A 24,050-nucleotide genomic window follows, 5' to 3' on the forward strand; every position below is an offset into this window, starting at 1 on the left:
CAGGAATTAAGAATGTGCCAGCCAGGCATGGTGGTGCACACCTTTAATCCTAGCACTCGGGAGGCAGAGGCAGGCAGATTTCTGAGTTTGAGGCCAGCCTGGTCTACAGATTGAGTTCCAGGACAGCCAGGGCTATACAGAGAAACCCTGTCTTGAAAAACCAAAAAAAAAAAAAAAGTGCTACTGTGGCCATCTCTCTCAATATCTTTTGAGCTGGTCACCTTAAGGAAAAGTGGATATGCTACAGAAACATGGGTGGAGATACACACCTATAATCTTAGCACTCAGGAGGCTGAGGTAAGTGGATCACTATATTAAGACCAGCCTGGGCTACACAGTAAGATCAGGTCTCAATAAAACAAAAAATATATCAATTTAGGAAGATAGTTCTCAGTTTATAAAATGCTGGCCATGTGTTCACATGAGAACTTGAGTTCAATCTCTAAAAACAAAAACAAAACCCAAGTGTGGTGACATGTGCTTGAAAAGTCAGTGCTGGGAAGGCAGAAGGACAGATCTTTGGAGCTCCATGGTCAACTAGCCTAGCCTAATTGTTAAATTTCAGATTAGTTAAATGAGAGACCTTGTCTCAAAGCAAACACATAAAATAAAACTAGGTAGACTGTTACTGAGAAATCATACCGGAGGCTGACCTCTGGCCCCCAACATCAACATACACAAACCAACCCTATATCAGGGCTGTCTGCTTTGCAGAAACGTAAGTGTACAAAATATCTGTGATGTCTCTCTTTTCATAGCCAGTGAAATTTTATGTTTATTCTCTTAATCAGGGATGCTTTATGACATGCTATGACACTAGTAAAGAATGCTGAGTTTGTTTGTTTGTTTTGACTACTTGGGACTATGAAAGTAGTTGAGGACTGAAAGATTGATAAAATTTTTTGTGACACTTATCAATACAATTTCCCTTAATGATAAAAATTTACTTTACCTCTTGGGATCCATGGCTAGATCCTCTACTATTCAAATAATATATTATTTATAAACACCCTCTTCAAACCTTTTTAAAAACATAGAAATCTTTTGTTTTTATTCTATTTTAAATCATGTATATGTGTGTGTGAATGTGCACATATGAATTCAGGTGCCTGTGGGGTCCAGGAGTGTTTGGATTGCTTAGAGTTGGAGTTACAGGTGGTTGTGAGCCACCTGGGTCCTTTGAAATAGCAGTAAATGCTCTTAACTACCGAGCCACCTTTACAGCCCCATATGTAAAATATATAAGCAATATAAATATTAATTAAAATTTCAAGTTGTGGGGCTGGTGAGATGGCTCAGCGGGTAAGAGCACCTGACTGCTCTTCCCAAAGGTGCAGAGTTCAAATCCTAGCAACCACAAGGTGGCTCACAACCATCCTTAACAAGATCTGACTCCCTCTTCTGGAGTGTCTAAAGACAGCTACAGTGTACTTACATATAATAAATAAATAAATCTTTAAACAAAAAAAATTTTTTTTAATTGTTTTGAGACAGAATCTCATTGTATAGTTCTGGTTGGCCTAGAACTTTCTATGTAGATCAAGATCTGCCTGTCTCTGCCTCACTAGTTCCGGAATTAAAAGTGAACAAAACTCTGTCTGGTCTTTCATATTCTTCTAAAACAAATTTCCTTGCTTTATTTACCCGTCTTTTTGGCTACAGTATATGTGGCTGTCAGAGGACAATCTGCAGGAATCAGTTGTCTCCTTTCTACTATGTGTGTTCTGGGGACTGAACTTGGGCTGTCAGGCTTGCTGTTCAGTACCCTTATCTGCTGACCAATTTATGGTCCTATACCCTTAAGAAAAGGAAACCAACATCAAGATATTGACCCGGCATGGTGGTGCAAGCCTTCAATCAATCTTTGGTTTTGTTTTGTTTTGTTTTTCGAGACAGGGTTTCTCTGTGTAACCCTGGCTGTCCTGGAACTCACTCTGCAGACCAGGCTGGCCTTGAACTCAGAAATCTGCCTGCCTCTGCCTCCCAAGTGCTGGGATCAAAGGCGTGTGCCACCACTGCCCAGCTTGCCTTCAATCAATCTTACCACTTGACAGAGGCAGGCAAAACTCTGAGAGTTCAAGTCCAACTTGAGTTCCAGGACAGCGGGGGCTACATATGCAGGGGTTGGGGGTGGGGGAGAGAGAGAGAGAGAGACAGAGACAGAGACACACAGACAGACACACGGGAGGGGAGGGGAGGGGAGGCTGACTCAGAGATTTTTCTTTTAGTCCTCTCCTTTTTTTTCCCCCATCTTTGAGACAGGGTCTTACTTTATATAGTCCAGGTAAGCTTTGAACTCATAATTTTTCTGCCTTAGTCTCCACAGTGATGGGATTATAGGCATCTGTCATTATGCCTGATATTTAGTGCTAGGGGTCAAAGCTAGGGCTTCATACATACAAGGCAAGCACTCTACAAACTACATTACACTCTCAGTCCATACTATTGGGTGTTAAAAAGCCCAAATGATTCTCAGCAGTCTGGAGTGCAGGTTCTAAACCTGTAGCTTTCTGTCAGGTGTGGTGTCTTTAATCCTAGCACTGTGAGTCCGAGGCTAGCCTGGTCTATGTGAACTTCAGGACACCTAGGGCTACACGGAGAAACTTTATCTCAAAAAAAGCAGACAACTAGTCAAACAAACAAACAAATCACTTGATGCTAAACAACAAAAACAACCAAAACCTTACCCATAAAACTTGGTGTGTTAGGTTGATGAGATGGCTCAGTGGGTAAAAGCACTGACTGACAAGTCTGTTATCTGAGTTCAATTCCCAGAACCCACACTATAGAAGGAGAAAACCAATTCCTGAGCTTTGTTCTGACTGACACACACACACACACACTCTTAAAAAGTGGGGCTGGAAAGATGGTTCAACAGGTTAGAGCATTGACTGCTCCTTCAAGAGGATTTGGTGTTTAATTCCCAGGAACCAATGGCAGCTCAAAATGGTTTTAACTTGAGTTCCAAGGAACTTCTGGACTCTGTGAGTACCAGGAACACAGTGATGCACAGAAATAGATGTAGGCAAAACATCTAAATACATAGAAAGATAAAAAAAAAAAAAAAGAGAACACAAAATTGAGAGAAAGAGACCTGTTGTAGAAAGTCTTGAGGAGCTTGAAAGAGGGGAGTTGAGGGGGGATGTGATCAAAATACACTGAATACATCTATGAAATTATCAATGAATAAAATATTAAAAATGTTTTACAAAATTAGAAAACTGGTATCTTGTTATGTAGTAAAAAAATCAATAATCATTTTCAGTGACTACATAGTAAATTATATAAAGAATACATCATACTTTATTTAACCATAATTCTAATATGGAATAAACACATTTCTAATCATTTACTATTTTAAAAGATGCTACATAGTGAACAGAATATTATTTCCCAAGGAAAATTCCTAGCTGGGAAATCACTGAAATAAAAGTAACACAAGTGAATGATAACCCCAACTGTGTAGTACACTCTTACATGACCTTCTAAGCTGGGGCAGGAACCACATTTAGTAAGAGCCAGATTAGTCATGTTTCCATCCCCCAGTAAGATGAGAAATTTCAATAGCTCCAGAGTTCCCACTGTGTTGTATCACTGAAAGTGGAAGTGGGTGCGAGTGACAGGTTGCACGTAGGCGCTTCCTGTAAGTGATGTCCTTTATAGCGTCTCAGATTGCACAACAGGCTTGTTAAAAGGGGGAAGTAGTACAGATGGCTAAATAATCTATCTTTGATAGGATCCTTGTCAGGATAATGTCCTGTTATAATTTGTGACAACAGAGACTTGTAAATTTGTCCATTGCTGAAATTTTCCATCTTCAAAGAAAGCATGGCTAAAGTTTCTGAAATGCCTTGCTACAGTGAGCCTGACCTATAATGTCTTTTCACATTTTCCTTAGCTTTTAGCCTAGTATCTTTCTTCCTCTTTCCCTGTTTTGAGACAAGATTTTATGTAACACTGACTGGCCTTGAACTTGCTGTACATTCAAACCAGGCTTTGAACTCCTGATCCTTCTGCTTCCACCTCTTGAGTGCTAGGGTTATACTACTTTGCCCAGCTGAGCATAGTGACCATTTGTTTGTTTGGTAAGAGTACATGGTATGCCAGGCAGTGGTGGTACATTCTTTTAATCCCAGCACTCAGGAGGCAGAAGCTGAGATCAAAGCTAGTCTGGTCTACAGAATGAGTTCCAGGCCAGCCAGGGCGCCCCCCCCCCCCCAACAAATCCACAGTACATTCACTCTTGGGTACAAAGATCTGGGTTTGTAGTGGTAAATTTGGGGATCTAAACAAGGAAGCAGGTCTGAAACTGGTAGTCCTCCCATTCCAAAGCAGCATAAAAAGTCAGAAAAGTAAATTAAAGCTGGTAAAATGGCTCAGAAATTATGGGGCTTGCTGCCAAGCCAGAGGATCTGAGTTTGATCCTGAGATTCACATGGCAGGAGAAATATGTTCTCTCTCAAGTTGTTCTCTAACATCTACATATATATGCCCCACCAAAAAATAATAAACATATTAAAGAGCCAGAAAAATCAGTTACTATTATTGACTTACCTAAAGAAAATACCTTCTATAAATAAATTTCTGACAAGTTAAGAGGCATATAATAAACTCAGTACAATCCATTAGAAACCCCTTTGATTTTGTTTACATCTCCATTAAATTCTTTTGGGGTTTTTCTTATTAGATGCTGGGGATTTTAATATAGAGGCCTGCTCATGCCCAGTGGAATTACAGATATGCCTTACCTAATATTCTAAAAAGATATTGATATTTAAATTATTTATGTGTTATGTGTATTTCTTGGTGTGCATATCTGCACAGAGGCCATAAAAGCCTCTGAAGCTGGGTTCACTGAAGCTGGGGTTACAAAGGGGTTGTAAACCAACTGATGTGTGTGCTGAAACTGAACTCAGGATCTCTGTGAGTACTGCAAATACTCTTAACTGCTAAGCCATCTCTCTAGCCTCTCAAACTTCCTTTAAAAATCTTAATTTTTAAAAAAAGATTGTTTGTGTGTATTGGTTTGGCTGGCGTGTAGGGCTGAATACTGTGAGAATGTAGTGCCCTTAGAAGGCAGAAGAGTGTACTGGACCATCTGGAACAGGAGCTGCAAACTCCTGCTATTAGCTGGCATGTGGTACTAGAAACCAAACCCAGGTCTTCTCCAAGAGTAGAAGTGTTCCTGTTGAGCCATTTCTTTAGCACCACCTATAAACTTAATAACACTGTTTTGTTCCAAGATTTGTTATTGATATTTCTACATTTAATACCCTAATACAATTGATTCTAGAACTTGGGGGGCAGGAAGCCAAGCAAAAATGTCAGTATATCAAGTACCACAGAGAATGTAGCCAGCTGTATTTCTGACTTTAGTTTGTTATGATACAGTTAAACTGGGGAACATTACCCACCACCTTACGGCCACCCCCAGCACTCACTCTTTCCTGTGATGTTTGATAGCGGAGGTGAAGGGCTGTAGGGTCCCAATCCACAGCAATACAGGCATTTCCAATGAAAGCTCTGTCTTCTCCACAATCGATTTTACAGCCTCTGCAAAATCTAAAAGGGGAAAGCATTCACAGAGGAATAAATAATAAGGAATTAAAATGTTCTCAATTAGAAATATTCTTCAATGTCTCTTGTCTTCATAATTTGTCAAATTCTAGCTTTAGAATCTTACAGATGTAGTAATATTAAGAATTTCAGGAATCATGTTTATAATGTCCAGTCTTTGGTTTTATAAAGCACTTAACAGTTGTTAATATATAGAAAGATACGAGTTTTATGGCAAATAAAATGATACAGAAACTAGCTGGTATTTGATATAAACTGACTTGAAAGAAATTATAAATTCATTTCTATAATGCTTAAAGATGAGAGATATAACAATGCTATCTCTTGTAAAATAGCACCTTAAGTAGGTATGCATACAAATTTACAGAGGCAGGTATGACAATAAGACATAGTCACAGCTCTAATGGCTACCACACTTCGTTTATTGTTATGTCTACTACAGCTTCCTAAAAGCTGACTTCAGTGCTATCAGATACTGTCCCTACTGTAGCACCAATGACCCATCAAAGACCTGTAAAACCTCAGGAAAGATTACCAGCCAGGTTAGTGAACAGATTATGTTCTACTGGCTCAGAAAGAATATTTGGGACTAATAAAAGACATGTATATATGACTGAAGCCACAATGCTTCAGTCTGAGGAGGCTGAGCACTGGAGATTGAGATCAGCCTGAGCACAAATGAGACTCTATTTAAAAAGGACAAATAAAAAAAAAAAAAAACAACAAAAAAAGAAAAAAAAAAAAAGGACAAAAAACAAAAACAAACAAACAAACAAAAAAACCCCCAAAACCCAAAACCAAGATTTAGAATAAAATTTGGAGTGGAATGTAATCTGTAAAACAACATGCCTGAAAAACAAACTTGTACTCTGGATTTCACAAAGAAGAGACGGACAATTCTCATGTTTATATCAAGCTTCTTATTATTCATGATTACATTCTAAATCAAGGAATCTTATAAAAAAGTATTACGTTTGAAACTGACTCTATGAGACTGGTTTTATAGGTGACTTTACCTATACCATGGACACCAGGCACAGGAGTTTCCATCTTTCTGCACAACTCGGAGAGTGAATGGATATTGATAGCCCATGCTGTCATCACTGTAAGAAGAAACACACCAACGTCTAAGAAGTGTTATTCTGAGGAAGATTCACTTTCCACCCTGCTGAGATTACAGGTGTGCACCACTACACCTGGCTTAAGTAATGTCACGGAGTGAATCCTAGGTCTTTTGTATGCCAGACAAGCTCTTTCCCAACTGAGTTATATCCTCAACCCACTCAAAAGTCTTTGATAGTCCAATTTCTTTTTTTGTTTGTTTATTTTGTTTTGTTTTTCAAGACAGGGTTTCTCTGTGTAGCCCTGGCTGTCCTGGAACTTGCTTTGTAGACCAGGCTGTCTCGAATTCACAGAGGTCTACTTGCTCTACCTCCCGAGTGTCTGGCACAGGAGCTCTTTTTGTATAACCCAAATGACTACTAGCACATTCAAAGCAAGTGAGCAGCAAACCAAGGCATCCAAGCATCCAAAGAAAGGAATAAAAATGATCAAGGAGCACCCTAACAGAGGACAAAGCAGATATTAAGCTAAGATAACCCTAACCCCCCTATCACAGTTGGATACAGTTTTCAGCAGTAGGGATTATACCCAGGCTATTGTGCCTGCTAGGCTGGCACCAGATCACTGAGCTTTATCTTTAGATCTTCTTCCATTTTTATCTGGAGATAGGGCATACTAAGTTGCCCAGGCTAGCTGCAAACTCATAGCAGTTGAGAAGGTCTTAAGACTGTTATCCTACTGCCTCAGCCTGGGGAGCAGCTGGAATCATGGGAATGAGCCACTAGGCTTAGCTTCATAAGAGATGTTCTAAGTCCCTTAATGGACCATATATTAAAGGCCTGGTTCCCAGACTGTGGCACTATTGAGCTGCAGAGGAACCTTTAGGAGTCTAGGCCTAGAGAAACAAGTTGGGTTACACATCCTGCAGTGGATATTGGTTGGGATCTTGGTCCTTTTTTAACCTCGTTTCTTGGCCTCACTGAAGTAAGCAGGTTACTCAACTGCATACTCCCCATCAAGTTACACCACAGAAGGCGCAGAGCATCATGGACTAAAAAACTGAGGAGTATGAGCCAAAATAAGCCTTCACTTTCAACTCTGACTAGCACAGGTATTTGCAGGGAAAGCCCTTCTACTCCCTAGATCCTGTTTCTCTGTTGTTTTCTGTCTATATTTTCTTTTCTTTTTTTTTTTTAAAGATTTATTTATTTATTATATGTAATCATAGTGTAGCTGACTTCAGACACTCCAGAAGAGGGCATCAGATCTTGTTACGGATGGTTGTAAGCCACCATGTGGTTGCTGGGATTTGAACTCGAGACCTTTGGAAGAGCAGTCGGTGCTCTTACCCGCTGAGCCATCTCACCAGCCCCCTGTCTATATTTTCTTACAGATACTTTTGAAGAGTAAAGACATTCAGATGTATGGTGGCACATGCCTTTAATTTAAGGCCAGCACTTTGAGTGGCAGAGATAGGCAGATGTTCTGCCAAATAATTTTGAAATGTTCAGCTAATTTTCTATATAACCAAAATTCCTCCTGAAATCTCCCAAGCCTTGAAAACACCCAGTCTTTCAGTTTTAGTGTTAATATACACCCCACATTCTCCTGTGTTTGATGCTATTTTCTCAAATCCCTTAGAGAGATAACCTTAGAGAGATATCCTTAGAGAGATAACCCTGTCTGACAGAAAATAAAGCTTGTATAATTCAATTAAATATTTTTGGGTTGGTACTCTTTACTCTTGTTTAGTAACACAGTGAGCAGTGTTCACTCTTATTCAGTCTCTGTGACTTCAAACAATTGCTCATCTATCTATCTATCTATCTATCTATCTATCTATCTATCTATCTATCTATCTATCTGTTTTTGGTTAACCATTTACTCCTTTTGATTGTTTGCTTTTTATTGAGACAGGGCCTATATAGCTCCAGCTCGCCTGGAACTAGCTGTGTAGACCAGGTTGGCCTTGAACTCACAGATCCTTCTGCCTCTGCCTCTTGAATGTTGGAATTAAAGGTGTTCACCATTTAGTCTTGATTGATCAGACATTACTGGATGCTTCCTTTTCCTTCCTAACTTCTAATGTTGAAATGCTTCAGGAATTGTGTCTTGGACATTTTTCCATCTAACATTTACTCTCTTAATCGATAGTCCCTCATCTTAGGACTTTATAAATCTACTTGTTGGTGACACCTGTATCTCCAGCAAAGGACATTTAAATTCACTTCCCACGTGCATAACAGCTATCTGTTTAATCTGATTCCTGCCCTTCGTGAGTTCCTCATTTCACAAAAGGACATAATCACTTACAAACCACTGCCATGCTGGAAAGCTGTCCTTTTTCTCAAAAATCTATACCCAGTTCAGTAGCAAATCCAGGGTAAAGTCCTCATCCACAAGTCCCTTAATTCAAATTTAATCCTGCCCAAATGTCACTTCTACTAAAACCACAAACCCATTAAGTAATTTGCTTATGAATTATTCACAGGTTGAAGACACATCTTAACCTTGTATCCTAATATCACAAGGAACAAACTTTTGTCAACTCTGTTATTACAGAAGCTAATTTTTTATTGCCACAATAGCAAAATAATGAGCTGCAATTCAACTTTGATAGTGGACACCAAGTCTCAATGATTACATATCTAGATATATCACTCCCATTCTAAATTTCAGAGAATTGAGATGATTTAAATTTCCTGGTAAATTCACTTTTGATGTTTACAAGAGAGGATAAGAATATTACTTGAGGCATTACAGGAAAAATTTAGGTGAGAGTAAAGAACAAAAAAAAAATCATTAGATATTAGGATGATTAGTTGATATATAAAACAGGTCTTATTTTTTTTAAATAATTTTTTGATTTATTTATTATATGTAAGAACACTGCAGCTGTCTTCAGACACTCTAGAAGAGGGAGTCAGATCTCCTTACGGATGGTTGTGAACCACCATATGGTTGCTGGGATTTGAACTCAAGACCTTCGGAAGAGCAGTTGGTTGCTCTTACCCGCTGAGCCATCTCACCAGCCCCCCAGGTCTTATTTTTAAATCACCACATATTCGTAAAAGTTACTCTTAGTATTTAGAAATCACAGGACTTAGCTTAGCCCCAGAACTTACCAATCCTGTGCATGGTTGCTAGCTTCTTGAGGTGGGAGTGGACTGGCTAATCGAGATACTTGAATCCAAACTGCATCATAGAGATCTTTTTTCCGGGTATGTACAGTACATGGAACAATCAGTGGCATCCCAAAGAGACTGGGGCGATTCTTCTGAGATGATAGGAAATACAGTTCTGTCCTCATCTATATGTACAAACAAGAGAAGAGAGACGACAAGACAGGCTTCCAGTTAACATATATTTATACCAATTTTCTCCCCCTTCAACCCCTAAGACAGGGTTTCTCTCTGTGTAGACCTGGCTGTCCTGGAACTAATTCTGTAAACCAGGCAGGCCTTGAACTCACTGAAATCCATTTTCCTCTGCCTCCCAAGTACCAAGATTAAAGGTATGACACAACTACCATTTAAAGTGGAGACCCATTGAAAGGTTTAGGTACTGCTCATTTCAGAGTTAAACTAGGATTTCAGATAAATCTCATGAACAATGAATCATATATAAAGACTATTCACAGTTGCATAGCTCATTCTTTAAAAATAATTAATACTTAGTCTTTCTCTAGAAAGAATGTCAGCCAGGTGTGGAGGCGCATGCCTTTAATCCTAGCACTTGGGAGGCAGAGGCAGGCGAGTTTCTGAGTTCGAGGCCAGCCTGGTCTANAGAGTGAGTTCCAAGACAGCCAGGGCTACACAGAGAAACCCTGTCTAGAAAACAAAACAAAACAAAACAAAACAAAACTAGAAAGAATGCCAGGGTGGCAACGACGAAAATAATCACTAGTCAGAGGAAAGGAGGATATTGGAGAAAGCAGCTGTGAAAAACAAACAAACAAACAAACAAACAAACAAAACCCCAAACCATCCAGAACTCTCAAGGCTAGTCTTCTGTAGATCTATAGTATTTTGTAAAAGACTTCCTAGTGCACACCCAACTGTACTTAGCTGTCAATCAATCTTGTTTCTAATCTGTCCTTTGCTATTATATTTCTGTTGACTTATAGATCTGTTATACTACTTATTTAAAATATTTTATGTATGAATATATGTGTGAGTCTGTGCACATTTGTGTGTGGGTCCACACAGGTGGAGGCATCAGTTGATCTCTCCTGCACCCGTGCTTTCCTGTCTAGCTAGAAGCCAGCAAATCCCAGATTTCCTCCTGCCCCTACTCTCCTCTGTCCCCAGAGCTGGAGCCACAGCTGTATGTAGGACACCTCGCTGTCATGTGTGAGCTGTGATCCAAACTCTGGTCCTATGATTATGCAACAAGCACTCCCAACTGCTAACCCATCTTGCCAGCCCTATATACTTGTTGACACTGGGTCTCATGTAGGTTAGGTTGGCTTCTACTTAATATGTAGTCAAAGATAGTCTTGAACTCAGAGTCCTCCTGTCTCCACCTCTTAAATGAAGGGATTATAGGTGTGTTAATTCTCAAGTATTTTATTTTGCCATTATTAACTTAAACTTAGTTACAATACTTAATTTTAATTAAGATTTTATTCCAAGCTGGGCATGGCAGTAGCTCAGAACTACCTAAGGAGACTGAGGCTTAGAAGAGTTCCATGGGTATGAAAACAGATTCTTTTTGTCTTATACATTCTATTACACTGATTTTTCTGTCTCATTTCATTAATATCACTGTCTTACATGTCAGCTTATAAAATAAATTGCAATTTGGTAGTCTCACTTCTTATGTTTTACCCTTTAAGAACATCTTGTTTATTCTTTAAATATTTATCTTGTTTTATGTATTTGAGTGTTTGTATATATGTGAACCACTTGTATGTCTGGTCCCCAAGAAGGCCAAAAAGAACAGTGGATCCCAGGGAGATAGAGTTACAGTTAGTTGTGAGTAGCCTAGAAGCTAGGGACTGAACCTAAGGCCTTTGCAAGAGCAGGAAGTGTTCTTTACTGCTGAGCCATCCCTCTAACTCCTCTTGGTGCTTGGTTTATGAACTCATACCTATACAAGAATGCACACAAATGGGGGAGCCAACACCCTCTATGGGCACTGCATCCACATGGAGTGAAGATATACAAGAAGGCAAGACACCCATACTCATAAACCAAAATGAAAAAAGTATAAGAAAAATGCATACACACATTATTTAACATTTTTACTAGAATTGTCCATCACGTTTCTGGGTAAGTTTGCAGAGAACATCTTCAAATATTTACATTTAGTGCAAGAACCTGATTTATAATTTTAAATTTAATCAGTATTGCATGTATGCATGTATATGTGCATGAGTGTGTGTGTGTGTGCCATGGTATGTACACAGAGGTTAAAGAACAACTCTGTAGAGTTGGATCACTCCTCCTACTTTATCATTTGATTTATTTTGAAGTGTGTATGTGCGCACACATGCACACATGCATTCGTGTGTGCATTTGTATGTGTGGGAGCACCACATATATGCAGATGCCCACAGAGGCCAGAGGTGTCAGATCCCTGGAGTTGGAGCTACAGGCAGTTGTGCACTGCCTGGTATGGATACTTGGAACTGAACTCACATCCTCCAGAAAAGCAATATACACTCTTAATTACTAAGCCAGCTCTGTAGTTCCCCACTTTTTTTTATGTATATGTATCTATGTAAGTTTGTGCACATATGAGATTAGGTGTCCTTTGAAGTTCAGAAGAGGTCATAGGATACCTTGGTGTTGAAATTATAGGCTTGTGAGCCACCTGACATGTGTGCTGGGAAATTAACTCAGGTCATCTGCAGGAGCAATATATATTCTTAGTAGCCATGCCACTTCTCCAGCCCTCTCTTTTCACCTTTTTTTTTTTTTTTTTAAAAAAAGATTCATTTATTTACATGAGTACACTGTAGCTGTCTCAGACACACCAGAAGAGGTCAGATCCCACTACAAATGGCTGTGACCTACCATGTGGTTGCTGGGAATTGAACTCAGGACCTTCTAAAGAATAGTCAGTGCTCTTAACTGCTGAGCCATCTCTCTAGCCCCTCTCTTTTCACTTTTATGTGATCTTGAGGTGGAATTTAGGTCCCGTGGAAAACACCTTTACTCACTGAACCATTTCTCTGACATTATCACTTTAAGTTGCTTAACATTTATTTATTTATCCATTTATTCATTCACCCATCCATTCATTCATTCACTTATTTATTTATATGTGTATTTTTTCTGCATATATGTATGTGGACCACAAGAGGGCCTAGTGCCTGTAGAGGCCAGACAAGGGCATCAGATCTCTTGGGATTGTAGTTGCAGACAGTTGTGGACCACTATGTGTCTGACCTGAGTCAAACTCAGGCCTTCTGGAGACAACCACTCTTGACTGCTGAGCTATTCCTCCAGCCCCTTTGTTTTTTAAAATTTTAAAATACTGTGTTATGGGTGTTTTGCCTGCATGTATGTCTGGGCATGTTTGTGGCTGGTACCCAAAGAAACCAGAAGATGGGGCCAAATATCCTAGATCCAGAAGGTTGTGAATAGTCACATGATGCTGCGAATCAAACCTGAGTCTTCCAGAAGAATAGCAAGTGGATTTTAACTAATGAGCAATTTCTCCAGCACCAATATTTTAGATTTCTATTATTCTATTTCTTTTTTCTTTTTTATAAAAACGCCTTTTTTTTACTACTGTTGTTCTTAAAAGATTTAGTCATTTTTATTTATATGCGTACACTGTAGCTGGAGGCACACTCCAGAAGAGTGCATCAGATCCCATTACAGATGATTGTGAGCCACCATGGTTGCTGGGAATTGAACTCAGGACCTCTGGAAGAGTGGTCAGTGCTTTTAACTGCTGAGCCATCTCTCCAGCCCCTATTATTCTATTTCCACTATTGTTTTCTATATAGATGCTTCCTGTGTGATTTATGAAGTTTATTTGTATTGAAATGGGGTTTTAGATACACAATTTAAAAAATATGGTTAAAGTATTTATAGAGATAAATGGTACTTATTTGCCACCAAGGTATCTTTATGTCTAAATTCTGTAATTGGTAAACCCAATCTTACTTGGCAAGAGTTTTTACATATGTAATTATGAGTCCTTCACACACACCCTGCCAATTTTTTTCACCTCTCCCCCCACCCTCCTACCCCCAACAGGGTTTCTCTGTGTAGCCTTGGCTGTCCTGGAACTCACTCTGTAGACCAGGCTAGCTTCAAACTCTTAGAGATCTGCCTGCCTTTGCCTCCCAAGTGCTGGGATTAAAGGTATGTGCCACCACTGCCTACCTCATTTATTTTTTGAAAAAGAGTCAGTTTATATTATTTTTATTTGTGTATATCTATGTGTATATCAGTGACTATGCCACATCTGTTCAGGTATCAGTAGAAGGCAGAAGAGGACACTAGATACCCTGCAGCTGGATTTACAGGAGGTTGTGAGCCACTGACATGAGTGTTAGGTACCAAACACTTTGACTGCTGAGCCATCTCTCCAGCCCCAAGTTGACGGTCTTAAAATAAGATCAAATAATGTAAGAAAATCAAGAGGCAAGTATCTTTATAAGAGAAAGGCAGAGGCAGAAGGGAAAGTTCAGATGAACAGGTAGGAAATGCGCAGTTACATAGCCACAAGCTAAGGGATGCTCAGAAACAGAAGGCAGAGGAGCCAAGGAAAAGTCTGCTAGAGTCTTTTGGGAGTCATCTCTTGGCACCTTGATTCCTGACTTCTAGTTTCTAGATTGTAAAGGAATTTTTGTTAAATCATACCTTGTTTTAATTTGTTATAAAAGTCCCTGAAAAATAAAACATTAACTCATTTATTGTCATTTCTCTTATGTAATTAAAGAATTAATGTACTTGTTTTTTTTAAACACACTAATATTGTTTCTCCACAAAGCTCATTTCCTTTTCTTTTCTCCTCTTTCCTAATTTCCCTTTAAACATTTAAAATATATATAATTTATTTTTATTTTATGTTCCTTGGTTTTCTGCCTGCATGTATGTTTGTGTGAGGGTGTCTGCCAGAAGCCCACTGCTGTTACAGGCAGGTGTGAGTTGCTATGTAGATGCTGGGAATTGAACAATGGTCTGGAAGAGCAGCCAATGTTCTTAAGTGCTGAGCCATCTCTCTATCCCAACAATTTTTGCTTTTTGTTTTTTTAAAAACAGAGTCTTACTATGTATGCCAAGACTGGCCAGAACTCAAGGTCATCCTGTTTCAGCAGCTTAAGTGCTGAGTTTACAGGTATGTAATGACTTCTATTTTCTTCTTATGAGCAGGGTAGTATATTTTAGCCGATAAATATAATAAATGAGGATACAATTTGTTCTCTTTTTCTTTTCCCTCCCCACTTTTGGTGCTAGGCAAATACTCTACTACTAAACAATAACCCCTAGCCAAAGAATGAGTTACAAACAGTGGCAGGGGTAACTAATGGCTCTTAGAAGTTACCTAGCAAACCGACTCTTTTATTAATTTTATTTTATTATAATAATAATAATAATAATAATAATAATAATAATAATAATAATTATTATTATTATTTTTGGGTTTTTTCCAGACAGGGTTTCTCTGTGTAGCCTTGGCTGTCCTGGAACTCGCTCTGTAGACCAGGCTGGCCTCGAACTCAGAAATCCGCCTGCCTCTGCCTCCTGAGTGCTGGGATTAAAGGCGTGCACAACCATGCCTGGCTAATTTTTTTTTTTTTTTAAAAACAGCGTTTCACTGTATAGTCACAGTTGTCCTGAAATTTGTTGTGTAGACCAAGCTGGCCTCAAACTCAGAGAGATTCACCTGCCTCTGCCTCGAGAGCGCTGGATTAAATGTAAACACAACTCCAACTCTTTTGTTTTATAAGATGCTGATATCAAAGTTCAACTGATTATCCAGTAGCAGAATTAGAGCTATAGTAGAGTTTGTGCAATTACTGGTATAATTCTCTTTTTCTTTTTCTAAGTTGCCACTATGACCCGATCACTTACTAACCAGTTTTCAAGACTTTTTTTCTTTTTCATATGTGTGCACACACATTTAGGCTCAAGGTTGATGGTGGAAACAATCTTTGATCACTCTTACAGTTAGTTCATGGAAGCAGATTCTTATTTTGTTTTTTGTCTTTTCAGACAGTGTTTCTCTGTGTATCCCTGGCTGTCCTAGAACTTCCTCTGTAGGCCAGGTTGGCCTCACACTCAGAGATCTGCCTGCCTCTGCTCTCCACAAGCTGGGATGATTAAACCTGAAGTTTGCTGACACAGCCAGTCTTGCTAGACAGTTTGCTCTGGGAACTCCCTGTGTCTGTCTTCTGAGCTGCAATGACAAGTTGGTTAGCCAAGGCCCCCAGCTGGCATTACACAGGTTCTGGGAATCCAAACTCTTAACTTTCATCATGGCTGTCTGGCAAGTGCTATAACTACGAAGACATCTCACCAACCTCCCCTTTCCACACATTAAAAAAAAAAAAAGATTTATTTTTGTTTTATGTGTATGGGAGTTTTTCTCGCATGTTATGTTTGTATAGCACATGCATGCGGTGCCCATGGAGGTCCAGAAGACAGCACTGGATCCCCTGAAACTAGAGTAACACTAGGCTATGAGCTGCAATGTAGATACGAGAATTCAAACCTCGGTGTTCTAGACTACTCTTAACTAAAAAACAATCTCTTTCAGTCCCACCCTCAAGTTTTTTAATTTAAAAAAAATTTAAAATTAGCCTTCAAAGGAAGAAGTTGGCTTAGCAAGGAAGAATTACAAAAAAACTTGTCAAAGAACATTCTTGCAGGGCTGGAGAGATGGCTCGGCAGTTAAGAGCACTGACTGCTCTTCCGAAGGTCCTGAGTTCAAATCCCAGCAACTACATGGTGGCTCACAACCATCTGTAATGGAATCTGATGCCCTCTTCTGGTGCAGCTGAAGACAGCTACAGTGTATTCATATAAATAAAATAAATAACTTAAAAAAAAAAAAGATTCTTATATCCTCCAAAAACCACACAATGGTAATAATAAAATATTTTCCAAAGGAACTCACATTTACATGACAGAGATATATAAGCCTATACATGTGCAACACACATTTTAGGAAAAGCATTACTCCCCACTTCCCTTCTCCTTGATCGCTCTGGCCCATAAATTTTTTTTATTTGTTTCTCATTACGGATGGTTGTGAGCCACCATGTGGTTGCTGGGATTTGAACTCAGGAACTCCGGAAGAGTAGTCAGTGCTCTTATCCGCTGAGCCATCTCATCAGCCCAAAAGAAAAGCATTACTTGTGTGTACTGGCTACCCTGCACTCTTAGTTTTGGTATGTTTGAACCACAGTCCTTTTTTTTTTTTTTTTTTTTTTTTGGTTTTTCGAGATAGGGTTTCTCTGTATAACCCTGGCTGTCCTGGAACTCACTTTGTAGACCAGGCTGCCCTTGAACTCAGAAATGCGCCTGCCTCTGCCTCCCGGGTGCTGGGATTAAAGGCATGTGCCACCACGCCCAGCTCTGAAGCACAGTCTTAATATTTAGTTCAGGTTAGTCTATGGCCTCCAACTCATGATTCTCTCATCTCAGTCTTTCTAGTGTTTGGATAGGAGGTGGGCATCACCTCTCACCCAGCATTCTGCTGCCTCTTAAAATATAGTAAGGAATGTTATTTCCTATAACAGCAATCGCATATGACATGGACAAGCATATATGATATAATGAGAGTATGTACAAGAAACACTTGAAAGCGACAAAATAACTGCATTTCACCAATGATAGCTGACATGATCAACAGTAAGTTGCATTATATTTAACTAACCATTTTTCGGTGGACTGCAATGATGTAGCCTGTAAAGGGGTCATCAGGAAGAGGTGGCATATGACCATTCACTATTCCATTTGTGACATTCTTCTCAGTTCCACATGGTACAACTGTATTTGGCATTCCATTGGGGATGAATATAGGTCGAGGCAGATCCCCATTGGTAGTCAAGGTAAACAGTCCATTTGTAGATGGAGAAGAGGAGCAATCTATAAATGCAGAGATGTGCACAGTATCATAACCTTGTATCACTATCATGTTCGCTCTTTTCTCAAGTATTTTGAGTCTTGAACATTGCTAGTGTTGATTTTCCTAATTCAGGACAGAGAGAAGGCATAGATCAAGTAATTCTAAATTTATTGGCAATTTTAAAGTTTAGAATTTATTTTTATAACTCATGCTAAAGGGCAAAGAAAGAACTGTGGTAACTGTTTAGTAGAGCTTCTGCAACAATCCCATGAGTATGTGGTGCACAAATGTCTCTATCATTCATCTGCTCTTTCCTCTTTTTTAAAACTCTCCATTTCTCTCAAAATATTCTATCCAATTTGGCTGTTAGACTAGTTGTTAAATTTTTTAAAAAAGATTTATTTATTTATTATATGTAAGTACATTGTAGCTGACTTCAGACACTCCAGAAGAAGGTGCCAGATCTTGTTACGGATAGTTGTGAGCCACCATGTGGTTGCTGGGATTTGAACTCATGACCTTCNGAAGAGCAGTCAGTGCTCTTAACCACTGAGGCATCTCTCCAGCCCCTAGTTGTTAATTTTTAAATGAAAATTCAGATAAAAATGTATTCCCTTAGTGAGTAAGGTTCAGTCTAAACAGCTACCTACATTTCAAATGCTCGATAGCCTATGTAACTGATGGATACCATATTGGAGGACAGAGATAATAATTTCCATTACTTAACAGTGATGTACTAAACAGAAAACATGAAATAATCTACTGACTCACCTTCACCATCATTGTTACAATGAGAAGAGCTTCACTTTCTATGAAGTACTTTATAGTAGGAGAATTGACCTAATGATAAGCTGTCAAGGAAGAATCCCTGGGCATAATAGGTTTATACATGTAATCTCAGCACTTAGAAGACAGAGGGAGGAGGATCATAAATTTGAGGATATCTTGGACTAAACAGTAAGACCATGGCAAATCTGAGACACACAGTGTAACACTGTCTCAAATAGCATTTTTTCTCCTAGTTGAAACACTCTTCCAAGAAGAAAGGGGAGGCCCAGAAGATCAGGCAACAAACAAAATACCACATGTGTGACAAAGTGGAAACTTGTGAGATTCTTGAAGGCCTCTTTGCAGCCTTATAGAAGCAGTAAGTTTGGGGAAGGAGACTTAACAGCAAATCTGCTGAGTGCAGAGATTTCTCAGATTATGGGAGCAGCCTCAAGCTGTGCAGAGAACTTTGAAATACAGATTTCTTGAGTCTTCACTAGGGCTACCTTGGGCTTCTTGGTGATGCAGCTGCTTTTTTGAGTCATCCCTGCTCCTGTAAGTAACCCCTTACCAATAGTCGTGTAGTAACACCAATAAAAACTTATTGGTTCACCTAACTGGACTTTGGTACTATCGATACTTTTGATCTGCCATGGCTTACTTTCTGGGGTAAATAGACATGTACATCTTGCTTGCATCTTCTTGGAAAAATACTCTTACACAACAGGCTGCTAAGAGGCACAGCATTGGCCTAGCATGTCTAAAACTTTAGGTTAGACACTTAGTACCACAATAAAAGGACAAAGTATATGAAGCCAAAAGCACTGATTGACCAATCATATTAAAGCATATGTAATAACTAGATGACAAATTCCTACTCAGCTAAGTTTTTGTTTATATTTTCTGGTAGTAGGTTTCTTTCAGACCATCTGTGCCATTTTACTATTAGATATGAATGTTAATGGTATATATATTAGCTAAGAGCTACCTACTTGGTTTGTTTACTGTTTCTGAATTTTAGATTTTCCATCAATCAAAAGAAAAATCTGAGTCAAAAGGTTATTAGAGTTCTTAGAAAAATCTCTAGTCAAAGATTTCTTCTGGGCTCAAAAACTCTTTTGAGCATAACATATAATAAAAAAGGTTTTAACTCTTAGACCAATGTTGACTATATTTATGTATATATGCACATATGTGTATATAAGCACATACCACAGTATGCATGTGGAAGTCAGAGAACAATCTGCAGGACTCAGTTTTCTCCTTTAGGAGTGCTGAGGCTAAACTCAGGTCATTAGACTTGGCTGCAAGCCTCTTTATCAGCTGAACCGTTTTGCTGGCCCTAAACCAATGTTCAACACTGCACTCATAAGAAGGAACTCAAGTTCTATCTTACCTGTTTGAATTGGACTACAAGCTGAAACTGGAGATGCAGGAATAGGAATTTCAAATGCACACAAAAATCCACTCACTGAGAGTCGAACTTTTTGGTTGTCCTGAGGGAAGTTCTACAGAAAGAAAGAAACAAACAAAACAAAACAAAACAAAAACAAGCAAATAAGAAAGAAAGAAAAGGTTTTAGCTAAGTAGAAAAGTTATCTCTTGATGTACAGCATCTTTTTTCTTTCTTTTTTTAAGACAAGTTCTCATTATATAGCTCTGGAACTCACTTTGTAGACCAAGATCATCTCCAGCTCACAGAGATCTGCCTACCTCTACTTCTGCTGGGATTAAAGGTATGAACCACGACGTTAGTAAAAACAATCTTCTTTGGCTAACTGAAGGTGAACGGTAGATAAAATAACTTACAATTCACCACCCTGCCAAAGAAAACACTTGTCCCTGTTCACAGGAAGAAGCATGCTGTGGGTGCCTGAAAATTTTACCTTTTGTTTCAACTATCTAAACTGGAAACCCTGGCCCCTGGCAGATCTCTTAAAAAAAATTTTTTTTTTAAAGTCAACTCAGCCTGGGTGTGATGGCACACATCTTTAATTCCAGCAGAGAAGGGGGAATCTCTTTGAGTTCAAGGCCAGGCTGGTCTACATAGTGAGACACAGGCTAGGTAGATTACATAGAGTGAAACTCTGTCTCAAAAAAAAAAACCAAAAAAACAAAAAACAAAAACAAACAAACAACAACAACAAAAAACCCAACAATAACAAAAATGTCAACCTGGCGAGGCTCTGTTCAGAGGACAGGAGTCTGTAAAAATAGCTTCTTGGAAGGTTGAGGTAGGAGGAAGGTGAATTTACTTATTTTCTAATTTATTAGCATTTTGAAAAGTAAAACATGGTCAATGGAAACTGGAGAGCTAGCTAGCTCATTAGTTAAGAGAAACAGTTGTTCTTGTGGATGATCCAGAATGGGTCCTCAGCACTCACAGTGCAGTCCACAACCACCAGAGCTGCAGTTCTAGCAGATTCAATGACCTTTGCTGACCTTCCACTGCCTGTAGATGCAAGTCTATTATAAAATGGAATAGTATTGCATATAGTTTATGCACTTCATCTAAATCACCATTAACTAATACTTAACAGAAAAAAAATGTGATGTAAATAGTTGTAAAGACTATTGTTTAAGAAATAATGAAAAGGAAAAATATCTAAACATGTTTCAACGCACTATTTTATTTTCTGAGTTATCTTTGATCTGTGACTGGGTAAGAGGCTAAAACAAAGGTTTCTAGTATAAAGGGCTGATTTATGTTTATAAATACATATTCCTAAATATAGAAGGAGCTAGACAGATGGCTCAGAATACTGGCTGCTCCTCCAGAGTACCCAAGAATGATGATTCTCAGCACTTACATGGCAGCTCACAAATGCTTGTAGCTTCTGGCCTCTGCAAGCACCAGACATGTATGTACCCGATACAAAGATATTCACATAGGCAAAACACTCACACATCAAAAAGAAAAAGGGCCAGATAGATAGCTCTGTGGTTAAGAGCACTTATTTTTCCAAAGGACCTGGGTTTAACTCCCAGAAACTGTATCAGATAACTGTAGTTCCTGGGGTACCTCTGAAGGTATCTCCACTTAAATGCATATACCCACACACAGACACATATACATATACATTATTTAAAGTAAAACTAAAACAAAGTAATTCTTTTTAAAATATAGAAAATAACCAAAGAAAAATTTTAGTGACAGTTGATGGGGGAATCTTAACACTATACTGTAATGGCTACTCTTCATATAAACAGTCTTAGATAATTCCCTTCTCTCAAAATGCTACCATCATTTATTATTTCTCTTTTCTGGTAGACAACATTTTCAAATTTTTTTGATTAGAATATTGTATACAATCTGGGTGTGATGCTAAATGCCTTTATCTCAGCAGAAGCAAGACTCTTAAGAGTTAAAGGCCAGCCTGTTTTACATAGTGAGCTCCAGGACAGCCAGAGGTACACAGTGAGCCTCTGGCTCAAGATAAAAAGGGAAAGGGAAAGGGAAAAGAGGAAAGGGGAAAGGAGAAACATTTTTTTGTTCTGGTTTGACCTCATGTGTGTCAGTCAGAGGACAACTTTCAGGAGTCAATTCTGTCTACCATATGGGTCCTAGAGAATTAACTCAGGCCATTCTAGTAGGAACATGGAAGACAGTGGTGCTGAACTTAATGTGGACTATGGGAGCCTATCAACAGAAAATTGACTAAGATATTAACATAATAACTGAAATCATTTAGAAACCTATCTTTGAAGAATAAAATCAGATTTTCTAGAAAAAGCAATTGATATTACCTTTATGTTAGAACTATGCACTTCTGCAAAAAGGATTTGTTCTGATTTAAGTCCACAGAGATCACTTAGCTGCTTTTTCAAACCTGTGTACTTTTCATCCATATTCAGTCTTAGTCCATATCGTATGGGGGTAGTACCATCTAATTTAATTACTAGTAAAGAAAAAGACCTTTTATTAGTAAAATGCAGGTTACAATAAAAGTCTTACATAATGGATATATACCTGACTTGCAAATAGCAAACATTCAAGCTTACATTTTTTAAATGTAAATACTAAAAATAAAACTTAGGAATAATACTGAATAATACAAGATTTTTTTTATGTCTATCTGATAAAAATGTCTGATTGGCTTTATAAGCTTTTTGAAGTTTCTTCAACGTCTGGAATTTAAGAAAAGCATTAATGATCACAGCAACAGCCTCCAAACCTTTGAAACCTGAAATAGTGCCTTAATGTGGATTATTAACATGCTGACTTCTCATATTGATGAAAACTCATTGTAAACACATAACTATGAATTCAGGCTACTAAATAAAGAAAAAAAAAAAAAGAATCAGTTTTTCAGAACTCTGTGACCTACCTGTTATTTCTAAATGCATGTAACTGTCCATTGGTAGTGGTAAAGACAAAAAATTAAAAGGGTCGAATCTGACACTTATATGCCCACATGTCTTGCATTTGACTTGGGATCTTAGCTGACCATGGAACAAGTCCACAACAATTGATTTATTTCTCCTTAGATGGTTGTCCCAGGCCTATCAAGGAAAAGAATCATAAAATTTTATTTTCGAAATTCAAAAGATAAGCCTTTCAATACAATCTACAAATACTGGCTGAGTACATTGGATTTAAACTGTAACCACGGAACACTCTTGTTCAAATTTAAATTGTGCCACATATATTTGTGGTCAAAACATTGCATTTATTGCTTTTATAAGAAACTCAAAACCAAGCAGACCATGGCTGGTGTACATCTTTAATCTTAGTACTCTTAAGGCAGAATAAGCAAAAAAAAAAAAAAAGGCAGAATAAGCAGATCTCTGTGAGTTTGAGGTTAGCCTATTCTACACAGTAAGTTCCAGAACAGCCAGGGCTTCATAGAGAGCTCCAATTACACATCATATATTACCAAATAAAACCAAATAAATTCCACAAATTTCTTATATCTTTTTGAATTGTTGGCCAAAGGTTATCTCATAGATTCCCCCAAACATTACATGTTATTGTCACTATTATTGGTTACCCTCAACCTGATGTAAGACCCTATTGCTGAAGATACCACATTCTTTTTTTGTTTGTTTGTTTGTTTGTTTGTTTGTTTGAGACAGGGTTCCTCTGTGTAGCCCTGGCTGTCCTGGAACTCACTCTCTGTAGATCAGGCTAGCATCGAACTCTGCCTGCCTCTGCCTCCCAAGTGCTGGCAAGACACCACATTCTTATGTCACTGAACATAGAGAAATGGAGCTGGTTCTTAATTATAAGCTTCACCTTTATTGACTTATGTTTACAATGTTGGAAGGCACTATAAAAGCCACAGGAAAAGTAAACAATTATCTTACTTAGCTATGAACCTTGTGAGCTGTAATAGTGACCCACCTGCAAGATATACCTACTTATGCAACAGTGGCACAAACATATTGGGAGCAAACAACTACCTTTTGATTGGATAGAAGGCCTGCTCCATAAGATGGAACCCATACTTGACACTGTTAATGGGGCTAAGAATTTGAGACTACATAAATCATAGGCGGAGTACTACTTAGCTATTAAAAACAATGAATTTATGAAATTCTTGGGCAAATGGATGTATCTGGAGGATATCATCCTTAGTGAGGTAACCCAATCACAAAAGAAGTCA

General features: G+C 38.5%; 1 protein-coding gene across 1 annotated transcript in view; it reads right to left on the bottom strand.

Moving 5' to 3' along the window:
• Window positions 1-24,050, bottom strand: part of Usp32 (ubiquitin specific peptidase 32) — a 137,988-nt gene that overhangs the window by 15,004 nt on the left and 98,934 nt on the right. The window contains exons 22-28 of the mRNA XM_021212704.2: window positions 22,773-22,947; window positions 22,192-22,343; window positions 19,841-19,952; window positions 17,485-17,696; window positions 9,765-9,949; window positions 6,594-6,680; window positions 5,442-5,562 (exon numbers count right to left, since the gene is read on the bottom strand). Of these exons, the coding sequence (XP_021068363.1) occupies window positions 5,442-5,562; window positions 6,594-6,680; window positions 9,765-9,949; window positions 17,485-17,696; window positions 19,841-19,952; window positions 22,192-22,343; window positions 22,773-22,947 (1,044 nt within the window). The remainder of the gene's footprint in view (window positions 1-5,441; window positions 5,563-6,593; window positions 6,681-9,764; window positions 9,950-17,484; window positions 17,697-19,840; window positions 19,953-22,191; window positions 22,344-22,772; window positions 22,948-24,050) is intronic.

Source organism: Mus pahari, chromosome 14 (genome assembly GCF_900095145.1).
Source record: "Mus pahari chromosome 14, PAHARI_EIJ_v1.1, whole genome shotgun sequence".
Classification (NCBI taxonomy): domain Eukaryota; kingdom Metazoa; phylum Chordata; class Mammalia; order Rodentia; family Muridae; genus Mus; species Mus pahari.